At 40.8% G+C, this 19201-nt stretch overlaps 1 protein-coding gene across 1 annotated transcript in view; it reads right to left on the bottom strand.

Annotated features, from left to right (window-relative positions):
- Nucleotides 1-19022, bottom strand: part of rtn1a (reticulon 1a) — a 50472-nt gene extending 31450 nt beyond the window's left edge. Inside the window, exon 1 of the mRNA XM_046366947.1 lies at nt 18576-19022. Within this exon, the coding sequence (XP_046222903.1) occupies nt 18576-18795 (220 nt within the window). The 5' untranslated portion in view covers nt 18796-19022. The remainder of the gene's footprint in view (nt 1-18575) is intronic.
- Nucleotides 19023-19201: the final 179 nt, after the last annotated feature.

A 19201-nucleotide genomic window follows, 5' to 3' on the forward strand; every position in this document is an offset into this window, starting at 1 on the left:
CATCCCAATAACAGTAGTTACAAAAGAGTAGTCTTTTGTTACCCTCCATGTGTTGTCTACCGGCAAAAGTAATGTGAAAATAAATATTTAGTTTCAGTGACCTCAGTAGAAAATATTTACAGTGGAGACAGCCAACATTTTTGTGCAAAGTTATTGCACAGGGCATTTCCATAGAAAATGACCCATGAGCACCAACATGTGAAGTTCATAGGAACATATCAAATTGCGTGTCAAATCAAATGTTATTTTTCACATTGTTAGCAGATGTTAATGTGAGTGTAGCAAAATGCTTGTGCTTCTAGTTCCGACAATCCAGTGATTTTTTTTTTTAAACCTTTATTTAACTAGGCAAGTCAGTTAAGAACAGATTCTTATTTTCAATGACGGCCTAGGAACAGTGGGTTAACTGCCTGTTCAGGGACAGAACGACAGATGTGTACCTTGTCAGCTCAGGGATTTGAACTTGCAACCCTTCGGTTACTAGTCCAATGCTCTAACCACTAGGCTACCCTGCCGCACCAACGAGTAATCTAACCTAACAATTCCACAACAACTACCTTATACACACAAGTGTAAAGGGATGAAGAATATGTACGTAAAAATCTATGAATGAGTGATGGTACAGAACGGCATAGGCAAGATGCAGTAGATGGTATCGAGTACAGTATATACATATGAGATGAGTAATGTAGGGTATGTAAACATAAAAGTGGCATAGTTTAAAGTGGCTAGTGATACATGTATTACATAAAGACGGGAAGATACAGTAGATGGTATAGAGTACAGTATATACATATGAGATGAGTAATGTAGGGTATGTAAACTTTATATTAAGTGGCATCTACTTAAGATAAGAGTCTACATTTTTGGGAAATTAAGAAATAGATACATTATACAACCTTTTTCAATCTTAAAAATTAGGCATCAGTAAAGGCTCTGATTTCTAGATGAGCAGATGGAAAAGGGGACTGAAAAGGCATCAGAATACATCACAACACAATAATGTTGACATAAAGGTCCCTGCCAAGTACCAACTAATATCGACTCATTCTGGTTTGGAGAAATTGTTTATCTTCTGTAAGTTTAAGAAATATTGCCTTGTACCTTGTAATTCCGTCACCAAAAACTAGTGGTGGAAAAAGTACCCAATTGTCATACTTGAGTAAAAGTAAAGATACCTTAATAGAAAATGACTCAAGTAAAAGTGAAAATAAGATCAATTTAAGTATACAAAAGTAAATTGAATTAACTAAATATACTTAAGTATCAAAAGTAAAAGTAAAAATCATTTCAAATTCCTTATATTAAGCAAATCAGATGGCATCATTCTTTAATTATTTTTTTTTACGGTTAGGCAGGGGCACATTACAACACTCACACATCATTTACAAATGAAGCATTTGTGTTTAGTGACTCCGCCAGATCAGAGGCAGTAGGAATGACAAGGAATGTTCTCTTGATAAGTGTGTGAATTGGACCATTTTCCTGTCCTGCTCAGCATTCAAAATGTAAGTACTATTGGGTGTCAGGGAAATGTATGGAATAAAAAGTACATTATATTTTAATTAGGAATGTGATTTTGGATTAGGAAGTTGTCCAAAATATAAATAGTAAAGTGAAGTACATTTTCCTCCAAAAAACTACAGTAGTACATTAAAGATTTTTTACATAAGTACTTTACACCACTGCCAAAAACTCACATATCTTTAAGATATTATTTAATTTCTCTCCCTCATGAGGGAGGATGATACAAGTCCACAGAAGTAACAAATAATGATAGACCTACCAATTAGTTATAGTGATTTTACTGATTATATCAATTTTGTTTATGAATTATTAAGAGATTAAAACTTGTAATTCCATTACCAAATTGGTAACGGAATTACTGAAACTGAATTGGGTCACCTGCTACTGTCCTCCCTTCTGGCATATGTTATGTTTAGCTCATAACTATTCCTTGTCTTTGTTGTCTGCTGGTCAAAGCAAAAGGGTCTGGACAACCCTTCTCTCTCTATCTCGCTCTCCCTCTCCAGTTAATGTCACCTCCCCCAGCTCTTACTACCCATAAGCACCAACCGACGCCGGACATCCATGGACGTTGAAAAGTAGTCGACATTTTGTCAGTTCCCCCTGGTCCACAGACCGACCGGACTGGACCCAATTTGAACCAATCATAGACGTACAGTATGTTTCATAATTATGAATAGCACAGTACAGTGAGTAGAATACAGTATATTGTACTGTACTCTACCAAACTCTACTCTGCTATGCTGTATTGTACTGCACTGTACTCTACTGTGCTGTGCTTTCCAAACTTGTGAAACATAAGAATGACATTCCTATCCATAATTATGCATCTCTGTGTAGTACAGATCAGGGACCAATGATGTAATTCCGTTACCATAATTCCGTGACCTGGTGTGAATCCACCTTACTTACTGTAGTTCCATAATCAAAATAGATTTTTTTAAACTCAAGGTGCCACGCCACAGCTGATACCCCATTCTTTCTGTAGACATCTTTGAATCTTAATTGGTAGCAGATATTTAACAGTTTTTGGAAAACATTTGCATAATAACCTGAGGGAGATTTTACTGTAATTACGTTACCAAAGTTGACATTCTTCAATTAAATTAGTTTTAGTACATTTTTCAGTGGCAATTGTGAAAAGTAGACCCTATGTAGGATTTGTTAAACTTTTTAAATCAATGGTTTTAGTTTGGCACACATTTTAAAGTGAAAAAAACTGAGTCAAAGCGCAATGCCGTTACCGTGGCATTGCCCCACACAGCTTGCACAGACAGTGGGGCCCATTGCTGGAATGTGTGCTGTGTTTGCACAGCTGAGTGCAAAGTGTAGTTTACTCCCCCACTAACTGTGCTGTGAGCGCCTCCCCTCGCTCCCCAGAGCTGCTCTCCACTCTTTACCTCTCACTGGGCAGCAGTACCTCTATAAATAGGCTGGATCCAGCTGCTGGGGTAGGTGAGGATGAGGGGGTGGGGGAGGGATGGGGGATTTACATAGGAACCTTCAGGCTCCCCCAGAGGATGTCCCGTCCCTCCCCATTAGGGTTGCACATTTTGGGGAATATTCAGAGGTGGAAACTTCCGTGGGAATAAACTGGAATATATGGGAATTAACAGGAATATATGGGAATTAACGGGAATATATGGGAATTAACAGGAATATATGGGAATTAACAGGAATATATGGGAATTAACAGGAATATATGCAAATTATTATTAATACTTAAATGTAGATGTGTTTTGCATTGGATATATTTACCATATCATATGGAGCCAGAAAGATAAACCTTTTACCATACAATAAGTAGACATAATTGCAAATGATTAAATCCTTCCAAAATAAATTTTAAAAACGACTTCGTTGGATGTATTTCAGAACTGCAGAGCAGAGTCTGAACATCATGCAGGATGGCATTGTCTCCCTCAATCTGTGCAATGGCTCCTGCTATAGGTTTCAGGAGTTTCGGGCTGCTTACCACTCTCTTCCAAAATACATCATCCAGGAGGATCCTCTTGATGGGCCTGTCCATATCGGCAGACTGTGGTACGGCCATTTCTTAGAGAGACTCCTTCCCCTCCAGGAGACTGTCAAAAATGACAACACCACCCCAAAGGGTGTTTCCGAGCAGATTCAATGTGGTGATCTTATTATTCTAACTTTGCGTGGTGAGGTAGATGGCTGCTATAACTTGATGACCCTTCACATACCTAACCATTTCCTTGGCTCTCTTGTAGAGTGTATCCATTGTTTGCATTGCCATGATGTCTTTGAGGAGCAGATTCAATGCATGAGCAGCACAGCCAATGGGTGTCATGTGAGGGTAGGACTCCTACACTTTAGACCAAGCAGCCTTCATATTCACATTGTCTGTCACCAGTGCAAATACCTTCTGTGGTCCAAGGTCATTGATGACTGCCTTCAGCTCATCTGCAATGTAGAGACCAGTGTGTCTGTTGTCCCTTGTGTCTGTGCTCTTGTCGAATACTGGTTGAGGGGTTAAGATGATGTAGTTAATTATTCCTTGCCCACAAACATTCGACCACCCATCAGAGATGATTGCAATACAGTCTACTATCTCTATGATTTGCTTGACCTTTAATTGTACTCTGTTGAACTCCGCATCCAGCAAATTAGTAGAAAAAGCATGTCTGGTTGGAGGGGTGTACGCTGGGCGAAGAACATTCAGAAATCTCTTCCAATGCACATTTTTGTATTTTTTTTATTTCACCTTTATTTAACCAGGTTGGCCAGTTGAGAACAAGTTCTTATTTACAAATGCGACCTGGCCAAGATAAAGCAAATGAGTGCAACACAAACAACACAGTTACACATGGGACAAACAAACATACAGTCAATAACACAATAGAAAAGTCTATATACAGTGTGTGCAACTGTAGTAAGATAAGGGAGGTAAGGCAAGAAATAGGCCATAGTGGCGAAATATCTACAATTTAGCAATTAAACACTGGAGTGATAGATGTGCAGAAGATGAATGTACAAGTAGATATACTGGGGTGCAAAGAAGCAAACAATAAATAACAATATGGGAATGAGGTAGTTGGGTTGGCTATTTACAGATGGGCTATGTACAAGTGCAATGATCGGAAAGCTGCTCTGACTTCTGATGCTTAAAGTTAGTGAGGGAGATATAAGACTCCAGCTTCAGTGATATTTGCAATTCGTTCCAGTCATTGGCAGGAGAGAACTGGAAGGAAAGGCAGCCAAAGGAGGATTTGGCTTTGGGGATGACCAGTGAAATATACCTGCTGGAGTGCGTGCTACGGGTAGGTGCTGCTATGGTGACCAGTGAGCTGAGATAAGGCGGGGCTTTACCTAGCAAAGACTTACAGATGACCTGGGGCCAGTGGGTTTGGCGACGAATATGAAACGAGGGCCAGCTAATGAGAGCGTACAGGTCGCAGTGGTGGGTAGTATATGTGGCATTAGTAACAAAACGGATGGCACTGTGATAGACTACATCCAATTTGTTGAGTAGAGTATTGGAGGCTATTTTGTAAATGACATCGCCGAATTCGAGGATCGGTAGGATGGTCGGTTTTACGAGGGTATGTTTGGCAGCATGAGTGAAGGATGCTTTGTTGCGAAATAGGAAGCTGATTCTAGATTGAATTTTGGATTGGAGATGCTTAATGTGAGTCTGGAAGGAGAGTTTACAGTCTAGCCAGACACCTAGGTATTTGTAGTTGTCCACATATTCTAAGTCAGAACTGTCCAGAGTAGCGATGCTAGACAGGTGGGCGGGTGCGGGCAGCGATAGGTTGAAGAACATGCATTTAGTTTTACTAGTGTTTAAGAGCAGTTGGAGGCCATGGAAGGAGTGTTGTATGACATTGAAGCTTGTCTGGAGGTTTGTTAACAGTGTCCAAAGAAGGGCCAGATGTATACAGAATGATGCGTAGAGGTGGATCAAAGAATCACCAGCAGCAAGAGCGACATCATTGATGTATACAGAGAAAAGAGTCGGCCTGAGTATTGAACCCTGTGGCACCCCCATAGAGACTGCCAGAGGTCCGGACAACAGGCCCTCCGATTTGACACACTGAACTCTATCAGAGAAGTAGTTGGTGAACCAGGCGAGGCAGTCATTTGAGAAACCAAGGCTGTTGAGTCTGCCGATAAGAATGCGGTGATTGACAGACTCGAAAGCCTTGGCCAGGTTGATGAATACAGCTGCACAGTATTGTCTCTTATCGATGGCAGTTATGATATCATTTAGGACCTTGAGCGTGGCTGAGGTGCACCCATGACCAGCTTGGAAACCAGATTGCATAGCGGAGAAGGTACGGTGGGATTCAAAATGGTCGGTGACCTGTTTGTTGACTTGGCTTTCGAAGACATTAGAAAGACAGGGTAGGATAGATATAGGTCTGTAACAGTTTGGGTCTAGAGTTTCTCCCCCTTTGAAGAGGGGGATGACTGCGGCAGCTTTCCAATCTTTAGGGATCTCCAACGATATGAAAGAGAGGTTGAACAGGCTAGTAATAGGGTTTGAAACAATTGCGGCAGATAATTTTAGGAAGAGAGGGTCCAGATGATTTGTAGGGGTCCAGATTTTGCAACTCTTTCAGAACATCAGGATTTGGGTGAAGGAGAAATGGGGGAGACTTGGGCAAGTTGCTGTGGGGGGTGCAGAGCTGTTGACCGGGGTAGGAATAGCCAGGTGGAAAGCATGGCCAGCTGTAGAAAAATGCTTCTTGAAAAACTTGATTATTGTAGATTTATCGGTGGTGACAGTGTTTCCTAGCCTCAGTGCAGTGGGCAGCTGGGAGGTGCTCTTATGCTTACATTGCCTGTGAGCATCAGAGGGGAATCAGTTCAGAGTCAAAAAAAACTTCTGATTCTTGGAGGACCATGAGCTGTTGCTATCGATAAGGTGTCTGATTCATCATTTTCACCTTGAATAGAAGTAGAGGGACTTTTGTCAGAGGTTGCTTGTTGTGAGTGCTGAGGGAACTTTATGCATTTGGCCAGATGATTCTGCATCTTTGTTGCATTCTTCACATATGATTTGGCACAGTATTTGCAAATGTACACTGTTTTTCCTTCTACATAAGCTGCAGTAAAATGTCTCCACACATCAGATAGTGCTTGTGGCATTTTCCTGTAAAGATTAGAAAAAAATGTGTCAAAAAATAAAATAAGATTCCATGTACAGATAAATAGTTACGCAGTTTGATTAAACAACTCCTTTGTAAGATACAATGTTAAAATGTAACATGTATGGAAATAGGTGAATTAATACTCCTCAGTTAGCAGGCTCAAGCAAGCTAAAACCCACATGTTAACAATTTCTGCTAGTTAATTGTTGTTACCAAGTTAGAAATGATTTATACACACTTTTCTGTAGGCTACTATTTACTAGTCGACAAAAAATAATGTAGGTCATATAAAATATATTCACACCACCCAGTATTGTAATCAAAACTTACCAGAAAGCATGTGGTCCTTGGCTCAAACAGTGTAGTAGTGTGGGATCAATAGCATCTCATTAGTGTGCAAGATCTTGAGAATCAGCTGTTCATGTGATGAAAGAATGCACTGTGCATGCAGAGAAATGCAATGCCATTGAATTGGGGATAGTTAACCACAATATGCTACAAGACCTAGAATTGCCTTATATGTATCCCACAAAAAAAGGTTCACTGTTATAAGCTAAGTTTTTTGATGAATTTAAGCAAAATTCCCAGGCTTAACTTCCGGAGAAATGCAGGAAATCTACTGGAAAGTTTCCGACCCTTTGCAACCCTCCTCCCCATCTTTCCTTGAATGGCCGCCTCCCTTCCCCCTGTTCTGTTGTCCCTGCTGGTCCTGCTCCCTCTCCTCATGGCATTAGAAAATGTCTACAATGTCCTTAACAATACATCACACAAAACACAATGTCATGAACACTAGGCTAAACCAATGATGCAGAGACACGAGACAAAACACTAGATGAAAAAACATGGTGAGTTCCTAAGCAGAGCAACATGGCAGCCCTTTGACACACTGCAGTAGATAATATTCTCTTAAATAGAGTAGACAAGGCAGCACATGAAGTGTCTGAGCATCACCAGGCTGTTCCTAAAGCAGATGGGAACAGCTGTTGCTGTGGTTTCTAGAGTTCAATAGGGTTCATGAAGCCATACTGACAGCAAGTCAAGCTCCTAATGTATAATCCTCTTATGGCTCTCCTTTCCCCCCTGTAGGCCCATTCTGCTATCCCCCTGACAACACTAGCAGCATAAGCTACCATCGACGGGGTCAAATTAACTATACAGAATTGGACAGGGCTCGGGATTCATAAAGACAACATACTGTGAACAGAGGTGACCTCTGGAACGGGTTGCAGAAGTCCCGTTGATTCATGGCAGTGGGTCACACGCACCCCCCATATTCTCTCTCCACACCGCTGGCTGCTCTAGAGTCTGACAGTGTCGTAGCGCTGAGCGGTTACTTGCTTACGACCCGCAGAGGCGTCTAAGATGCAGAATGATGAGAATAGATGGGCTGAGTATTCAGCAGACAGACATCAGGGCAGCAGTGGCAACAATAGTCTGCTGAGACAGACAGGGAAGCTGTCTACTGAGCCACATCAGCATACAGCAGCAGTGGACATTGTGGCGCAGCAGCAGCACCCAGACAGTCAGACATTGAAAACCCCCCACAAGACCAAGCAAGCGCTTCAGTTCATTCAGACTGGATCATATGTGACAACAAGGGAATTCTCTTTTCAGAATTTGCCACATAACATAATCATGCTTCTGAGTGGATAACACATTTAAATAAATCATTTCTGGTGGATGCGTTGTGAAGGGGTAATTCCACATTCACAGAAATACGCTTGGACTCGATTTTTTACTTGAAAATGTATGTATGCCAAACATATGCCTCATAAACCATATAACTCTATGCACAAGTCCCAGATATGTACTATATAGAAATGCATAATATGATATGAATATCATTATTTTCCTGATGATAGGTAAAGAACGGTAGAAATATGCAATATCATACATATTTGGGTATTATTCTACACATGGGCTATTATTGTAATGAGCTACGCCCCCAAACAAGACCACATTTGGTTGGTCCGGACCAGACCAAATCTGAAACAATCATAGACATCTATATTTCATAAGTTTGGACATCACACAGTACAGCCAGTAAAGTAGAGTTCAGTACATTATACTGTACTCTACTTTATTGTGCTCTACTGTAGTGTTCAAACTTGTGAAACATCTACGATTGGTTCAGATTTGGTCCGACCGAAGGATGCTCGTTACAGCAAATGGAAAGAGGGTAGGTGGTAGGTGTCAATAAGAGCCAGGAGAGGTGGCGTTAACTGTAGCAAGAGAGAAGAATGAGAGACAGCGAGAGAGAGAGAGAGAGAGAGAGAGAGAGAGAGAGAGAGAGAGAGAGAGAGAGAGAGAGAGAGTGTGAGAGGATATCCAGACTGTTTTCACAGTCCTGCTTTTGACCACCAGGTGACAGAAAGTTTAACGATGTGCTCTAAGAGTCGGGAAGCAAGTTCGGGGAGTGTTTTAATAAACAAAACATAATAGAAAACAAGAAACACTAACAGTACACTGAAATGAAAATGAAACAGAAACAATGACGCCTGGGGAAGGAACCTGTCACGGATCCCTCTGGAACTTTCATTGCGAACACCTGGCCCCTATTCCCACTGATTAGTAGTGCGCCCTTTGTTCACTGTCGATTATTGTTACTATGTCCGTTGGTGCGTGTGAGTACCTGTGATGTGTGTTTTGGGCTTTCGTGCCATTGTGGATTGCGCAGATGATTACAGGTCTCGTCCAGTGTGTTAATCATCGTGCGCGTGTGTTATTTATTCGAGGTACTCCTCGCTCTTTTGTTTGGGGTTTCAACCCTGTGTTTTGTATACGTGTTTGTTTGGTCTTCGTCCCCGTGCCTTTACACGGCACACCGTAATTTGGGGTATTATAACAAAAACTATTACGCATTCCTGTCTGTCTCCTGAATCATTCATATCAGCGTGACAGAACCAAAGGGAGTCCAGGTGATTGTCATAAAGCGCGTATCGATGATGACAGGTGTGCGCCATAACGAGCAGCCTGGTGACCTAGAGGCGGAAGAGGGAGCACGCATGACAGAAAGAGAAAAAAATAGCAGTAATTAATAATAATGTAATTCCGTTACCGACTTGGTAACAGTATTATGAGTCTTAATCACGTAAGACTTCATAAACAAACTTGGTATTAATAAACACTAACTAATTGATAGGTCTACCTTTACTTGATACTTCTGTGAACTTTCATGTTTTCCTCTCGACTCAAACTTCTAATCTAATATGGAAGAGAAATGACAAAATATCTTAAAGATATGTGGGTTTTTGGTAACAGAATTACAAGGCACAAGGTAATGTTTCTTAAACTTACAGAAGGTAAGTCATTTATCCAAAAATAAATAAGTGTTGATTAGTTGGCAGGGGCCTTTAATTCAACATTACTGTGTTTTGATGTTTAAGATGTTTGCTGGTAAATGTTGTCTAACACTCCTTTGCCATCTATTTGACCAGAAATCAAAGTCTGTACTTACTCCACATTTTTAGGATGTAAAATGTTAGAAAAATGTATACGTACTTTAATTTCAAACATGTTTATTCTTAGCTTTCATTTGATATGCTCCTATGAACTTCACTTGTTGGTGGTCATGGCTATTTTTTTTAGATGGAAATGACACCTACACACAGGCAACGCAGCTATTCGCCGAATGCACCCTGGCAATAGCTGCTACACTATGCTTCTCTCATTATGTGGCTGGAGACAAAAACGTGATAACAGATGACATATAAAGTATAGAGAATGACATGTACTGTATAGGCTTGGAAGCAGAGTTTGATGTACTGCATGTGGCCCAGTGCAGTCATTCCACAAGACTCTGCCATTGATCTCAGGATAATGATAGTGGTCTTCAATGTTGATGATCTTTCTCTATTGTGTCTGGCTGCGCTAATTTGATATTTCTAAAATAACAATCAAAACAACTATCAAGGGGATTTGAAATCAAAGTGTCATGTCGAGTCTTGGTTTGTTTTCCTAATGTCTTGCAGTTGCACACAGAACTGCCAGTTCCCCTCTAGCTCCCAGGAGCCCCACTCCCTAAACCTCTCCACTCCCACCTCCATGCAGCCTCCTGGCCCTGGGGGGGGCATAAGAGATGCTGTGCTGCATCAGCATCGCTCTGGAGCAAGACGGCCTTTTAATAAACTGCCATCATGGTTCTTCCTCTACTTGTATTGACTTTCAAATGAACTTATTGTGTTTTACAGACACTGTTGTTCAACTTTACTGTACAATGCTATAATTACTAGAATGACAGTAACTGAAAAGTGAATTTAGGCTTACACTGTACAGCCAGTGTTTATACTGTATGCGAACCAGGATAAACACTGAACAGTATACGTGTTACTGTTTTTCCATGTTCAACCAGTGTGCTATTTCTTTTCAAGAGTCCTCTCCAGCAAACCACACAAACAGGGCGAGAGGGGCCTTACATTAGGGTTCTTCAAACGGAAACCTCAGGCAGATAAGAGGGTGACAATGAGAAAGGGGAACAAACAGAGGCGTTGATTTGAAGTAAGTAAGAGGTTTCACAAACACAGCAAATAGAAGTTGCTCAAAAGTGACAACTGGGGTATTAATACTGAAGGTCAATAGGTAGGCAGCTGAGAGGGAAGTCAGGGTATATAATTGCAAATTAACTATTGATATCAGGGCATTAAGATTGATCCATGGCATACAATAACTGTAAAAATATTCTGCTTATCCACCATCTTCTTAAACGCCCATTATGGCTGGACAGGCAGAAAATTGTTATTGTTTTTATAGATTTTTCTCATCCCAATTGACAGTCAGCCTACACGCAAGAAGCCATAAGGTGAATGCACCAATTTGTAAGTCGCTCTGGATAAGAGCGTCTGCTAAATGACGTAAATGTAAATGTAAGCCCTATTGTATTCAAGTTGTGAAGTCAATGGAAGCTTTGGTTGCCAGTGCCACCTGTCATTTATCGATCCTGGCGAAGTCCTTGCCTGAGTGGAATGGTGAGGATAGATTATTTGAAGCTCCAGACTGAGTGTCTACAAGCTGCCAGCTTTGTAGCCCAGTTGTCAATTAACTATTTTATTGTCTCACTTCACTTTCATTTATAGCCAAGACACACATGCCATGCACTCAAGGACACACACATACACAAAGGACAACAAATTAGTAGGACAACAAATTAGTGTATTTTTTTTGTACCCAGTCTATTAAATTTGTACTAAATGCTGAGGACAGTGGTTGGAGTCCACTGACTGCCAACATCCCTCTGCATCCAACTGCCAACCAATGTGGACAGAGAGCTGAGTGTTGAGAGAGGCCTAGTGCTATTGAGCAATTCAAACACAATCATGTCACATCTATCTCTGTACATCTTTTTTTATAAAGCCACTGTGTGGACTGACTGTGCCACTGTTTTTTTTTGTTATTATATTATTGCTCTAGATTGCTGGAAATGGCAGTTACAGGTGTAAAAAAATATATAAAGAATAAACAAACTTGCCGTACTCAGCAGCACCAACTTCTTAAAAAATCCTGTGGAGAACCATGCACACTGACAGTGAGAAGGTTTGAGAAAGCATTAGGCTCGATTCAAAGATAGCACATCGTTGTCTGTGGGGGGATAGAAAAATATTTGGAGAAGAATCTAATTAGGTCCACAGTTCACGACAGCTGACATTCTGTGTTGTCCCTGGAGTGGAAGTTTCATGAACCTCTCCTTCGTTGCTTTATCTGTGTCCTTCCCTCAGCATTAGCTAATTGGCCCTGGAAGCTGAAGAGGATGAATGAGATTGGAAGGCAGTCTGGCAAGAAACAGGACGGGCAGAGGGGCCCAAGTGTTTTTATGAGGCAGCACAGACAGAGACACTAGCAGCACAGTTTCTTGCATCTTCATTATCCTTCCTCCCAGCAACATCGCAGGACTTCTGGGTCTCTGGGAATAAGAGCAGAGATCTCCCTGGTTGATGAACATGTACTGTAGGCCTAACATGGAACCCAAACCAGCTGCGCGCGTGCACCATCGTGCATAAATGTATTTTGTCCCCCCACACCAAACGCGATCATGACACACAGGTTAAAATATCAAAACAAACTCTGCACCTTGCACTTGCTAGCTAATTTGTCCTTTTTAGCTACCAGTATCTTGCTGTTGGTAGCTAATTTGTCCTGGGATATAAACATTGAGTTGTTATTTTACCTGAAATGCACAAGGTCCTCTACTCCGACAATTAATCCACACATAAAACGGTCAACCCGAATCATTTCTAGTCATCTCTCCTCCTTCTAAGCATTTTCTTCTCTGGACTTTATATTGGGATTGGCAACTTTCATAAATCAGTTGCATTACCGCCACTGACTTTGTTTGTCTTCCAGTCACTCACGTGGGTATAACCAATGAGGATATGGCACGTGGGTACCTGCTTCTATAAACCAATGAGGAGATGGGAGAGGCAGGACTTGCAGTGCGATCTGTGTCAGAAATAGAACTGACTTCTATTTTAGCCCTTGTCGACGCGTGCGATAATTGAATAACATTAAATTTCTACATTTATTTTGCAATGCAGCGACGTGAGTGATGTAGTAAGCCTGTAAGTGCTTCCTCTCTCCTAACTATGGAAAAGTCCCAGACAGTAGACACCCTGTCTCATGCTTTATGCTGAGATGCAGAAGAGGAGGGACTAGCAACCCCTGAGTCACTGTGTCAAAATGTGGCTCGTGAACAATGATTGGTGTGCTTGTCTGGATAGGAGACATGTAAAGGGAATGTGTACTATTAACCTAATACATTTAATCTTCAGAGAGTAAAATGTGTCTTTCACTGTGTACAGTGGAACAGTCCTATTCCTTTAAAAAATTCTCAATATCAAACACAGACTTCAAAACATACAATATTCACAGAGACAGAAGAAATGCCAGAATTCTCTCACTTTCTGCACAATGTGTTTGTTTATTTTGTCTACCCCAGAGGGCAGGGGAACCCATTAGATGCATATAAATGAACAAGTGGAGCGATATCCTCATGAGCATTTCACAGCGTAGTCAGATCTGGTCAGATTTCTGGATGGAGCGACATCCTGCTCATCATTACTACATAGTTTTTTATCTGTATTAGATATTTGTGTGCAACATCTCTATGTGCAGAGGACGGGAATGATTGGGCATCACTTATCCTTGAGGAGAACAGGCATGCTGTATGGTTCACAGTTATTCTTCTCAAGTTCTGCTGCTGCAATTGAATATGTGTAGCTGAGGTCAGCTACTGGAAATGGGAGGGGCCTAATGTACAGTAGCCTCACTCTGAGGTTCTGTGAGTTATGTGGTCTGAGAAGTATGCAGTTTAATTTTCTTGAGAAAATCGTGTGATTCAACAACGATTGGAGCATGATATCTACAGGCGAGAGTGAAATCTGTGTGAGTACATTGTTGCGTGGATAGGGTCAGGGCCAGGGTCCTAGACAGGTCAGAACAGGCTAGGGCTTTTCTGTCCAAAGGCTATTGTATCATCCCCTCTATATGAGCCACGTTACAATTCCCAGCAAGTGAGTTATCCCTATTGGCGCAATGCATAGGGTGTTTGCATTTCACACCAGCGACCTGGGGTTCACTTCCCTGCCCCTCTGTTCCCTACACTATTGTAGACCTGGCTGTCCAGTTTCTGCCTACAGTATTTGAAAGCAGCCTAGCTCTGAAAAGATCCACACTGTGCCTACCAATACCACAAGTGTCACAACAGTGTGTTTCTATGTTATAGGCAAGGCTAAAAGGTAGTTATGTTTCCCTTTTGATGATTTTGAAATAGCTGCTTTGTGTATGTGCACGAGTGAGTGCGTGTGTGACTGCATGTGTGTGTGTGTGTGTGTGTGTGTGTGTGTGTGTGTGTGTGTGTGTGTGTGTGTGTGTGTGTGTGTGTGTGTGTGTGTGTGTGTGTGTGTGTGTGTGTGTGTGTGTGTGCGTGTGCGTGCGTGCGTGCGTGCGTGCGTGCGTGCGTGCGTGCGTGCGTGCATTTGTCTGTGTGAGTTTGGGAACAGGTCCATCCTCTGACTTGAGCTGTGAAGCCACAGAGTGAGTAAACCATTCATGTGAACCTGGGGAGGCAGGTAGCCTAATGGTTAGAACGTTGGGCCAGTAACTGAAAGGTTGCTGGACCAAATCCCCGAGCTGACAAGGTAAAAATATGTTGTTCTGCCACTGAACAAAACAGTTAACACACTGTTCTCCGGTAGGCCGTCATTGTAAATAAGAATGTGATCTTAACTGATTTGCCTAGTTAAATTTTTTTTTTTATCTTGCCATTAGGGCAAAGAATCTAGCAGGCTGTCTGAACTGAAGCCATGTTTAGAAGACAACTTCATTTTCCACACAACAACAAAAACAATGTTTTTTTAAACACTGATATTTAATGCCACGTTTACTAAGACACTGCATTAAATCAGATTACAGGCCTAGATGCCTCTCTGTTTATGTAGAAAAAATGTGCTTGCCATCTCAAAAAACGAAATTACAGTGCTGAAAGATCTAAGGAAAAGGCCTGGGTTAAGAAGAGAGCCGGGATTTGAAACACCACCTTATGAATATTTCAGAGGAACTGTGAATCAAAATGAAAGTGCAGGGCTCCAGTTCCCTACTCTCCAAGTGGATGGTGAGCTGTTTCTCCAGAATTAAAAATAGCAGCATAGGCTGAACTCTGCTGAAGAGGGTGATGAACTTAGAACTGAAGCATGAATGATGCTCCCACAAAAACACTGCTTTGAGGTGCAACAGCACACTGCTTAATCAATGCTACCCAACCTCATTAACATGTGTGATAAGGTGACAAGGTTCAGGGTTGGGGAATAACTGATTACAACTAAAAATGAATCAGTTACATTACCAAAAAGATGATTGTAATCTGATTATAGTTACTTGTGAGAAGGGATCATTCCTTCTTGGATTACTTTTACATTTAGAAAGAAAAATACATTGACACACTTCTGTTTTCTCAATAAGATACAAATAAATCAGCACTGAAAAAAGGAACAAATGTAAGTTTGTTGCAACTAAGTGAGTCTGACCACAGCCAGAGACCACTATGATGACACGCCAAGTCTGTTTAAAAATAATAATTTATTCAACTTTTATAGCGCTATTCATCACATAAAGAAAACAACTAAAAGCGCTGTAAAGCAACAACAAAAAACAAGCAATTTAAACAACATTTAATCATCATCTGTAGATCAACGGTGAAGAGATTGAAAGGTTGAAAAAGTGAATGGCTTGATTGAGGTCAGTGGATGGTGGGGGGAGCCGGGAACAGGCAGACAGCACGTTGTCATTGTGTTGCCATCCACGCCATCTGTCACTGTGGTTTTGTAGTGGGACTCAGTCCGATGAAGTTAGTTTGGTACTAGCCACTGGACTAGAAGCTAGCCTCTTAAAGGGGAAAGTAATCCAATTAAGTTACTGAGTTTGGGTAATCCAAAAGTTACGTTACTGATTGCAATTTTGGACAGGTAACTAATAACTGTAACAGATTACATTTAGAGTAACCTACCCAACTCTGCTTAGGATGTGAGTAACTGATTGTATTCTAGCCAGACTGCCTTTGTAAACAAACAATTAGGACTATTTTGGAAATGCAGGCCTTTGGAGCTAACATTTTCAGTAAAAGTTTGTTATGCACACACAACAAAAAGGCATATAGTGCTGATTTAAAGGAATATATTTGTAAACTTTCGGTTTAACATTCTAGTGATATAGCTATGCAGTGTGTTGTCCCTAGCTTGAATAATATGTTTCAAATGTAGTAAAAGGACTGTACCCTACCAATGTTTGTAGCCTACTAGGCCAATGGCTAGTCCAAGATGTACTCTTAAGGAGACTAACGTTACCATTACTCCTTAAGCTGCAAGTACCTTATTATGTTATTTTCAGAGGTTGACACAAATTCTCAATTGTGATACGGTTCTAGAAACATAAAGCCCTTTACTTTCATATCACATCAACATAATTTCACAAATGCAAAATACAAACTTACTGTACACTGTTTTAACCGGCTTTATCAGAGTTGCAGATGACAGTATTTTTCAGCGACAACTTTTCTGGCGGCCTTCTTCCGTTACACACAGGTGTTCGGGAACATGCTATATAGCTAATTATCACAAGTGGTCTCTCGGTCTTCCATAAACGCGTGCAGTAACATGGAGATATGTTCGTTTGGGAACACTAACCCTATACAGTATATCATATATACACTACCGTTCAAAAGTTGGGGGTCACTTAGAAATGTCCTTGTTTTTGAAAGAAAGGCAAATGTTTTGTACATTAAAATAATGTCAAATTGATCAGAAATACAGTGTAGACATTGTTAATGTTGTAAATGACTATTGTAGCTGGAAACGGCAGATTTTTTAAATGGAATATCTACATATGTGTACAGAGGCCCATTATCAGCAACCATCACTCCTGTGTTCCAATGGCACGTTGTGTTAGCTAATCCAAGTTTATAATTTTAAAAGGTTAATTGATCATTAGAAAACCATTTTTCAATTATGTTTTCACAGCTGAAAGCTGTTTCTGATTAAAGAAGCAATAAAACTGGCCTTCTTTAGACTAGATGAGTATCTGGAGCATCAGCATTTGTGGGTTCGATTACAGGGTCAAAATGGCCAGAAACAAATAACTTTCTTCTGAAACTCATCAGTCTATTCTTGTTCTGAGAAATTAAGGCTATTCCATGTGAGAAATTTCCAAGAAACTGAAGATCTCATACAACGCTGTGTACTACTCCCTTCACAGAACAGCTCAAACTGTCTCTAACCAGAATAGAAAGAGGAGTGGGAGGCCCCGGTGCACAACTGAGCAAGAGGACAAGTACATTAGAGTGTCTAGTTTGAGAAATAGACGCCTCACAAGTCCTCAACTGGCAGCTTCATTAAATAGTACCAGCAAAACATCAGTCACAATGTCAACAGTGAAGAGGTGACTGGGATGCTGGCCTAAACTGTTGTCCTGAAGTTTATTGCTTCAGGACAACAGTTTTCAGCTGTGCTAACATAATTGCAAAAGGGTTTTCTAATGATCAATTAGCATTTTATAATGATAAACTTTGATCAGCTAACACAACATGCCATTGGATCATAGGAGTGATGGTTTCTGATAATGGGCCTGTTTGCCTATGTAGATATTCCCTAAAAATTGACAAAAATTATATTTTATTTTAAAAAACAAGGATATTTCTATGTGACCCCAAACTTTTGAACGGTAGTGTGTATGTATACATTACAGTATATAATATATATATGTATACATTACATATGGTGTAAACATTTAACGTTTTGATCTTTGACAATTGTTTTCTCAGTGATATGGAGGATAAGGTCATTATGCTTCCAAAACAATAACGCAAGCGATGCGTGTTAATGTTCAGAGCATAGTGGCTCTTGAACAAAACTCGCCTTCGTCCAATGACTCTTATGTGTAATGTACTGGAACTGAGTCATGATCAAGGGCTCGGCCCATGGCTAGGTCACAGCCGGACTGTTGTTTGCTGTCTTCTCTTGGTTTGTTCTGTTGACCTGTTTCTCTAAGACATTTCTATGTTATGTAGACCTAGATTTCATTGTCCAGAAACGGTTTTGAATTGTATTTTATCCAAGTTCAAATTCTGTTCTATTCTGTAGTTACCCACTAATAGGAAATCGATTCCATTATTTGCACTTAAGTACATTTCCCAGCCAAACCCATGAATGGTGTAGATTCGATCTACTAAACTTTTCACTCCGTGAGAAAGTACAGAATGTCTGGTACACTGCGATGACGAAGGTTGCATCTCAGACATGTTACACCCCAAAAAATAGGTCTTTGTGATAGCATCGTCTGCTATGAGAAATGTGAACAGACTCGTTTAAATTACGCACGATGTATGTCTATATAAAACAAGTGTTGTCTATAAATGATCAGATAAATGTTATTGATAAACCGCTTTACCTGTAGATGTAGTTTCCATAGCAACGGGAGGCCTTTTCCCATCGTCCTCAAATTGATGGAATTGATCCAGGTCGCTCGTCTCCTCCCTGGTTTTCGGTTTTAAATCTTCACGTAGCTCATCAAACCGGGGTGGAGTGCTTCCAAATAGGCCATTTCTTTCATAATCGTCCCCAAACCATTTCCCTTCCGAACCTAGTTCGTCGCTGGGCTTCGAAGACATGCTTTTAGGGAGAGGTTGCGCGAGAGATAACAGGCACAAGCTGTAACGCGGGCTACACAATGGATAGTGGGTTGGTCAAACGAATAAGACAGGAAAATGTGCTATCAAGGCCGACTGCCTTTACAAATGTATACTTAAACTGTAAAATTCTAATGGCTACGCGGTACAGTCCGAGAGTACAAGTGAGCGAGGTTGATTGTTTTAGTTCAGCGCTTCAAAGCTGACGTCATCGTATTAGCTTATTATGGTTGGCACTTATTTGGGGCAGAGTAACGTTCTGTTAACTGTTTCAGCAGGACTAATATTAAAGTGTTTGAATATACAATGGAAGTCAATGCAGTATGTTTCCAAGAGTACGCATAAAATAACTTGAGCATATTGAAGCATCTTTCAAGCGTTTCATGTT

Source organism: Oncorhynchus gorbuscha, linkage group LG10 (assembly GCF_021184085.1).
Source record: "Oncorhynchus gorbuscha isolate QuinsamMale2020 ecotype Even-year linkage group LG10, OgorEven_v1.0, whole genome shotgun sequence".
Classification (NCBI taxonomy): domain Eukaryota; kingdom Metazoa; phylum Chordata; class Actinopteri; order Salmoniformes; family Salmonidae; genus Oncorhynchus; species Oncorhynchus gorbuscha.